This window comes from Ornithodoros turicata, chromosome 2, assembly GCF_037126465.1.
Source record: "Ornithodoros turicata isolate Travis chromosome 2, ASM3712646v1, whole genome shotgun sequence".
NCBI lineage: Eukaryota > Metazoa > Arthropoda > Arachnida > Ixodida > Argasidae > Ornithodoros > Ornithodoros turicata.
The window spans coordinates 69,543,046-69,551,424 of NC_088202.1; the positions used below are offsets into that span (position 1 = coordinate 69,543,046).

Consider the following 8,379-nt stretch of genomic DNA (forward strand, 5'->3'; position numbering starts at 1 on the left):
TTGACTCATTGCTAGGCGACGCAGCCGCGCCTGGCTCAAGATGGCGGGCTGGCTCGCAGGCGTGGCTCAGTGTCGCTACTCTGCTCTCTATTTAGTGACTCTAAACACAACCTACTAGCCGGAGTGGGGGGTGGGTTCTGGGTGTTCATCCCCCGAAATGGTATCTTTCCTAGTGCATTTGGGAGAGTGAAATGAGGGAGAAATCCTCCTCTCCAAAGTCCCCATAGAACCCCTCCCGAAATATTTTTCTGGCCACGCCGCTGCCTACTACAGTAGGATGTTCTGTCACTTAGATGGAGAGTGTGCAACATCAGAAAAGAAAGTCACAAACTTTGGAAATTAAATAAAAGAACAGCATTGGTATCAAGCATTGGTATTGGTGGTGTTGATGTACGATATCGGTGTAGGTTTGACATCTTCCCAGTTATTTTAATACCCCCTCTAGCAGTGGACAGAAGTCGAACATTTTGTTGGCTCTACTTTGAATCTATTTCAAGATGTGCACATAATCTAAGACTAATCTAATCCATTATTGAATGTATTCACACATCATCCAAGCAAAAGCCTATGGCAAGAGAAATGGGAAATTTCTATCACTAGGCCAAAATATAGTATGTTATTAAAGGTACCCACTGTTGAGAGCATATTTTAAAAATTTCAGTTTTAATAGTTCTGTAACCTTAGAAGCGCACAAGTGGAATACTGATATGAATAGCATGCATTAGTGGTAGTACTGCTGCTATATGTGCTGGCTAATTTGTGAGGGATGCTGAAGACAAACAATGCTTTGTGGTGCCGAGGAACATGCTTAAACTCTAGCCATTGGAATATGTTTGGGCCATCTTAAACTGGATCATTTTGCTCAATTGCAAATAGCTTTGTCAGCTCTTCTTCTGTGAACTGTATAATTCTCGTAGACTCTAGGTGAATCTGCACAAAAAGAATACACGTACACTTTGGTAAGTGACTTTCCAAAATGTCTCACTTGACAACATACCTTTTGCTTCTTCAAGATATCTATTAATTTCATCTGCTTTTTGATCAGTGTGAGTAGGTCCAACTTCTGCTTTTCAAGCTGTTGATTCTTTTCTGTGAGCTCTGCAATCACTTTGTTTGACTTGCCAAGCAACTGAAATATTTAGAAAACGTGTCGTCACAACAGGCGAACCTCGATATAACGAAACTCACGGGGAACGATTTTGTTCGTTGTATCGAGCCTGGCAACATACGGCAGCCAGTTGAGGCCACGGAATACAAATTACTTTGCTGTTCCGCGAATTTCATTGTATGTAGTGTTTTATTATATCGAGGTTTGACTGTATATGCACGTGTTGTAGCAGTGATACACTCATTGGAACAGAAAGGCTCTACTGAAAGATATTGTTTGATGAGTTGGGAGACTGCCCGACAATGAAGCCACATTGAAGCCACATCCATTTATCGACAGAAACCGTGGTAGACCGCTCATAGACTTTACAAGCATGATTTGTGTCCAACATACCCTATGCACCGTTGCTTCACTTCAGGCAACCCTTCTTGATGCCACCTTTTCCCACTTCGCTTCATAGACAAACAGTTGCGGCAACAGCATCCGCTTAACCCAATAGCCTAAAGCAATTTCAAATGCACAAAGTACGATTGTGGCCAGTGGCGTAGCCAGACCTCCAAGGTAGGGGGGCTCGATACGAAAACTCCCCCCCCGCTGATCCTGTGTCGACAACACACACATACTTGTGCACACTGCAAACTGAGGATTAAAAAAAGGAACAAAAATAGTTGATTTAGACGTTCACAGTACGATTACATGTATAGGCTGTCATGACCAATGAGGTGGTGTCACGAGATTGGAAGTATTTTGAAAAGCTCATACTTTGAAAACCATTCAAGAGTGCTTCTTAGATAGACGCCATGAACTGCAAGAACTTTCGCGATCGTCACACTACCCCCACCCATATAGTATTATGTTCTCGGATTTGCACGATTTGTGTGGGTCAGTCCGTGGCAGGTAGAGGGGGCTCGAGCCCCCCCTAGCCCCCCCATGGCTACGCCACTGATTGTGGCTCGTCTCTACGGTTGAAAGCAGGGCCATGTTTGGTGGGGTCATAAAGGAGCAAGCAAATGGCATTTAGTATCAAGAGCGTTCGTGTGAAATATATTCTTCAGAGAGCTCTGTCTTGTCATGTGCAACTGAACCTACAAAACTGCCCCGAAAAATGTGCAACACGCCTAACGGCAAAACATAGGGATTTGCCTCATCTTAGGGAGCTTGTTGGTCATCTAGTTGTTACGTACTCTCTTTGACAGAACGTCCACCTGGCCGTATAATCAGCCTGCAAAAACGGCGTCCGTGCCTCTCTCATAGCTTTTTATTTAAAAGTCTGTAACGAATAAAAATGAGCAGCCTATATTCAGATCAGAAGAGCACAGGGGTGCTGCGACAATCCCTGTGTAAAACCATTGAGACACCACCCAGTCCCGCTGCCGTGACATGAGGGGACGATGAACTCTCATTTGCCACTGGAGATTGGTCTGCTAAGTGCAATGCTGGCTACATACTAATTTTGCTTTGATCGAGCCGGCTGACATCGTGCCTCGAGCCACCCAATCGGCACACCCACGTGCATCACAGAGTGACGTCTCTCATTCTTGGATGGGGTTCTCCGAAGGACTGCAAGAGATTCTACAGAGCGTGCAAGTCAAAGAGCGCTCTGTTGCACTGCAGTTCAGCTACGATCATTGTTCTCGTGCAAAAACACGTGATATTTGTCACGCAACCAGTCGCAGTTAAGAACTAAAAATTGCACTGCTTGCACTGCTCCTATAATGACCCTGTCACGTGATCAGACCTGCTTAATCTATGTGGTGTCAAACTAAGAGTGTCATCGAAAGAGGAGGAAGTGGCAGAATTGACAGTGAAGCTGTTTGGATGCTGCGTGGTGTGGGACAACACCTTAACCTAAACTGCTCAAGGACTGCTCGCTGCAAAATGAGGCAATCATCGATAAGTCGGCAGTAGAACATGAACATCTCTGCACACTTCTTGCTGGTCAAACATGCTGACCATTACACAGCTGTCAGGTCTTTTTCTACGACTGTCTCATTTCGTTGTTCTTGGACATTGGAAGCTTTGTGTTTGTGTCTGTGTGCCAGCCTTCGCTTGGCCCATACTGCTCGCTGCCTCCTCGTCCTCCTCAACTTGGATATCGGGGGAGGACATTCGGGGGTCGGTGCGGTCAGCCTGCTCGTCGTTGAGGGCTTGATCAACAGCACCTTGAAACAAAGCCTCATCGCTTAAAAAACTTGTGCTCAGTCCTTGAGGGCCCACCAGTCGCGGCCGTGCTTACGGCGGCTGTAGCTACAGAGACTGGCCACCATCAGCCGCAAGGGTAGCCACTGGTAGCCACAGAAAACTGGTGTTAGAAATCGTCTGCAGCGATTGGCTGAAGTAGACAACGTCCTGACTTTATATGTCGAAGTTTCGAAGAGGATTTAAGCAGCCCTTCTGTATTTAGGTGGCATCGGTTTAGTGCACCAGGTGGATGGGAAAGATGATGGTTGTACACAAGATGAAATGTCATGTATTCCTCTGGGATGCTTTCTGAGATTGTGGTAACCCTGTAGAACTACCCACCCTAGGAAACATGTTGGCTCAGCATCCTTGAATGGGTGGCTTCCTGTACCACGGTAACGGTAACTGTGGGGATATTCGGCAAAATTACCCGATGTCCCCACCTGGTCGCATAAGCTTCCTTACCCACCTTCACTACGCATAGAAAGTCACAGCGTCGTCTGCATCAGCCAATTGCCACAAATGTTTACAAACGGGGGAAAAAAGCCTGAACCTGAGAGCGGCTGCCATTCAGCTGGATGCATTTCCACGTGTAAGCTCCTAAAAGCAGGGTTGTGATTGGAGAATTACGTCACGTTTAGCAGCGGTCGGGCTTTGTTTAGACTGGAACGTGTTGCATAAATTCCAGGAGTCTGCTACAGCGCTACACAACAAATCCGAAACCCCAGACGACTGCGTATAACCTTGTGTCATAATGTATGCGTAATTTGAGCATGTGTATATTATTATGTGCATGAAAAGCTTTGGTAAAACGAGAAGAGCTTCCAGCTACGACTGGCTGCTTGTTTGGGTGGAGGAGGCTTGTTTAGAATGGTTATGGTGGCTAGAAACATGATATTGATTGGCTGGACAATTAGACGATTATCCCCGTTTGAGTAGTGAGCACGCCTTGTTCACAGGTCTCTGTAACCTGCAATCACTGCTATGGAGTTTGTTCGCAATACCGGTACATGGAATCGCTATACACTATGTCATAACGGCCAAGATTATGAACTGCTTATGCAGCCTGCTCCTTTTTTGGTTCTTACAGGGACTTGCCGATAGTTTCAGGGCGTTTTCTATTCACAGCGACAGCCCGTGGGTATTATTTTGGTCATGCTGCTATATTAGAACAAAGTGGCGTATAAAATAATTTCAGTGCCTGCCCTTTGCTGTGAACTGCAACATGTAATCTCGAAGAAGACAAGGATGATCACTGTCCTTTTTGCGCAAACCTCTTGGTGTTGCTCCGTCATGTTTCACACTAACCAAAACGTAATCAGTTTGCGGGTCCCATGCTGCTTCTTCGTTGTGCATGCACAGCAGCACAGTTTCTTTCAAATTTTATCTTGACGGGTATTATTTTGCACGTAATAAAAATAACTGAGTAGTGACCTTACCAGTGAATGCTTTCGCTTGCTGACCTCATGTGCACCTTTCTCGGGGTCTTCTGAAGTCTCCGACGTTTTGCTGTAAGCCGTGTCACTCATTGCTGTCTGCTGTGAGGCTCACCAGCTTCTGCTGCAGTTGTAAACTGTGTAGACTGGTATACAAATGTCACCAGCATTTAACCTCACAATTGCGAATATGCTCCATGTTATAGACTCCAGCATGTGCTGTTCATGCAGATTTTTAAATGTGCATCTGGAGGGGGTTGCAGAAGTTCCTGCTGCAGGCAGCCGGATTGCTTTGACGGAAGCTATGGATGATTATTACAATAATGTACTTGTTATAGCATGATTTTGGTACTTTGTTCTTAATGATGCATGGATATTGTTTACACGATTACTGTGCTTTGTTACATGCCTGCAGGACCTACCCAAAGGCCGTCCCAATCATCACCCAACATGCACTCATCAAGGGTAGGGGGACGTGTGAGGGCGCTGCGTGAACTGCCAGCTTTGTTTATGCATTAGATGCAGGGGAGGGAAAGGGGTAGAAAGGGGTCTGTTCCAAGTAGTAGGGGTCTGTTCCAAGTCTGACAGCAAAGGAGGCAACAGACATGAAGAAATTTGTGTCTGGACAGCAGGCATCTTCGGGCCAGTGACTCAGCCGCGCGAGAGGTCACATACAAGAACCAACAGGAATAGCGAAGGCTGTCATTCTTCTGATGTCAGAGCTCGTCACAAAAGTGTGTTTGAGCATTTGTATCTCATGAGCTACAACATGCCGAAAAACAATTCCTGTTTCTTTTTTTTCCCTTCTGTCAATACTCTGGTGTGCAGTACAATGCACATGTAATGCAATGAAGTAGCGTTCTCCTCTGCCTGTATTGGTGGACTCTTTGCACTTTGGCAAGTTCGTCTTCGGGGGTTTTCGGGTTTTTCCCCAAGGTGACAATGATGCGAATCGGGGGGGTAAAAATGGTTTAACCAGGTTTAACCCTAAAGCACAAGGCCCTAAACATGCATTGTCTGTGTCTTAATTAACTAAGTTAACTTGAAAATAAGAGAGACAAATAAATCGAAATGATAGTGTTGTAGTCAGCTTTTATCCTAGTGTATCACATCGAAGAGGTACATTAATAATTTGTTGATTAGATTGGTAACTTTGTGTAGAGGATTCCTAAATCATTGGAGTCTTTTCATTTTCTCAGTGTGTCAAAACTGTTACTTTGACATTTCAATATTTCACAATTAGCATTCACATTAACGCAGTTGCGATATTAGTGCCTTAACATTATCAACACCTAAAATCATGAAATTTGTTACAACTGGAAAAAGGCAAAAAAAAAAAAAACATTTGGATGTAGGTAGCATGCTTTTCTGAGACTTCGCAAAAGAATGATCAAATATGCAAAATCAGAGTAGTCCATTCCTGTCGCAGAATATAAAAAGACAATTTTTGAAAAATCCAACCGGAGATTGCAGATTCTGAGATGCTACCTGTTGTACTGTCATCACCATGACAAAGAAAGGAGGTAATCTAGTGGTTTCATACAGGGATCTTCCCAGCACCTCAACACGAATGCATTTTATATGAACATGCATGACAGCAGCCACCCTTTAAGGAATTGCAACACCCCCCTCGTAAGATGAAACTCCTGGGCAAATTTGATTTCTCAGCTTCCATTCTGACCTAACCTGAGACTGTGCGACTTCCTTTTCTCAATTTCTCTCTTTTTCTTGAACTCTACATCTAAGGTTGCCATTTAGAAGCTAACAACATCCAAAATGTTCTTATAAAACTTATAAGTGGCAAAGAAATGGGCCTTGGGATTGCACGAATTTCAGCACCACGGTAAAACGTCTACCTTACCACTTCGTTACTTTGAGTTTTCTTGCTTGTTTTTTTTTTTCTTTTTGAATTCAGCCTTGACGTGTGGTACTGTTTGTTTGTCCCCTTGTCTTCACCCCAGACTCAGGGATGTGCTGCCTGCATCATGCTTACACCAGCTCGCTTGCATAATACTGTTATGCTCGAAGTATCCAAATTTTCTGGCACCAACGCCGAATTGAGGTACTTTGTCGAGTCTTACTAATTATTTAATTACGTTACTTTAATTGCTCAATACGTAATGGACAAATTGGAGGCACGTGGCTGGGAAACTTGTGGTATTTTGCTGGGATTGTAATTACGGGTGTGTTGGGGGGCTGTTGCCATGTGAACAGGCATTAACCTTAGAATGCAAGGGAGTCTCCTGTGCTGATAAAAGGACAAAAACCCAGGCGAGCTGGTGGATGAGTTCAGTCATGAGAAAAACCTGTGCCTGGGTGACAAAAAGAGATGACTGGGTTAGTTGTCTCTGTGTCATCTGTCTTTTTCGTAGCTTAAGCTCAGGCTATTATCATTGTGGGTTTCCTGTACTAATACTTCTCTCATAAGGATGTAACAATATGCTTGACCCACGTGAAACAGGGTTAGCCATGTGGGTCAAGTGGGCATGGTGTGCTAGCCATAATTTCTGATATCAGTGAAGGAGTTATCTGGTATGCGACCTTTTTTCATTGATTTGCAGGCACTCCATTAGCAAACGTCGGTGCCCAATCAAGACATGTGCATCAGTACTCTTGTCCTAAAATGTAAACGAGGCTAATAGACGGGCATACTCTGATTTAATGCGTGGTAGATGGGGAGAATGCTAACCCAACATTTTTTTTTTTAAACTGGCCATTTGTAAACTCGCACACAAACATCAACATGGGAAAGGGTGAAACTATACAACTTCTTATTCATAATGATAAAATTACGTTTATTTGGCAGCCATTATAAAAGCTAGATAAACTGCGAGGCAAGAGGCGTGCGTGTAAACAGCAATACGCCATTTATTTTTTCGCTGTGCAGGTGAACTGGAATGTTCGACAGGAGGGAGAGGGCGCAGGCTAGTTGGTACACCGTAGATATAAAGAAGAAACCGAGAGACCTGGAACAAAAAAAAAAAAAAAAAAAAAAAAAAGGAACGACAGAAATGAAAATACAGACGCACAGCGCATGTACCCTCGGTTTCTTCTTTACGTCTAACTGAAACGTTAACGGAACAGACGGGTGCTGAAGCACACTATGCGTGTATCGTTGAAAGGCAACACTTTACATGCGTGCTCCTATGTGCAGCACTACCAGCATAACGAACTCCACCAACTTGGCAGCCTGAATTACATCTGCTAGGAAGGCTAGGAAAAACACAGTGCCAAGCACGTACAGATCCTAGTAGAGGAGCTAGGCCTGCAGAGCGGGAAAGCAACCCGTAAAAGGAGCAGAACCCTTTCTAATCGCTACTTGACGTTGACGGCCGCGTATTCCTCGGGCAATTCTCAGACAACTTTCAGGTTGATTTCAGCATGTTCCGCGCCTACCGTACAACATGAAATGCGGTCCAAGTGTTCGTCACATAGGCACTACTAACACCGCTAACCGAAGCTGTAAGTACAAAAGACGAAAAGAAACAATGCAGAAATGATAAAATATAAACGCACAGCGCACGCGCACGTACTTCGATTCGCAACAAAATTTGTCAAAACATCTACAAAAACCAAAACAAGCTCAGAGAAGGCCATGTATGCGCATGCGCGCTATCGACCAGCATAGAAGAAAACGTGAGATCACACAACGGA

General features: G+C 44.4%; 1 protein-coding gene across 5 annotated transcripts; it reads right to left on the bottom strand.

The window, feature by feature from the left end:
• Nucleotides 1–642: 642 nt before the first annotated feature.
• On the bottom strand, nucleotides 643–8,325 carry LOC135385542 (testis-expressed protein 9-like). 5 transcript variants are annotated; one of them, XM_064614907.1, is made up of 4 exons: nucleotides 7,968–8,325; nucleotides 4,729–4,849; nucleotides 998–1,129; nucleotides 643–930 (listed from the first exon to the last, which is right to left on the bottom strand). In XM_064614907.1, the coding sequence occupies exons 2-4, from the start codon at nucleotides 4,816–4,818 to the stop codon at nucleotides 844–846; spliced, it is 309 nt and encodes a 102-aa protein (XP_064470977.1). In that variant the 5' UTR covers nucleotides 4,819–4,849; nucleotides 7,968–8,325; the 3' UTR covers nucleotides 643–843. The 5 variants fall into 5 exon arrangements, with proteins under 5 accessions (XP_064470977.1, XP_064470974.1, XP_064470976.1 ...); XM_064614904.1 differs by having other exon boundaries at nucleotides 4,729–5,027; XM_064614906.1 differs by having other exon boundaries at nucleotides 4,729–4,871; nucleotides 6,587–8,325.
• Nucleotides 8,326–8,379: the final 54 nt, after the last annotated feature.

What these genes read in the sequence shown, in the direction of transcription:
- LOC135385542 (XM_064614907.1), bottom strand. Translation starts at nt 4,818, where the DNA reads ATGAGTGACACGGCTTACAGCAAAACGTCGGAGACTTCAGAAGACCCC. An exon ending in GCAAGCGAAAGCATTCACTG is followed by an intron (nt 1,130 to 4,728) that starts GTAAGGTCACTA and finishes TAAATATTTCAG; the next exon opens with TTGCTTGGCAAGTCAAACAA. An exon ending in ATATCTTGAAGAAGCAAAAG is followed by an intron (nt 931 to 997) that starts GTATGTTGTCAA and finishes CTTTTTGTGCAG; the next exon opens with ATTCACCTAGAGTCTACGAG.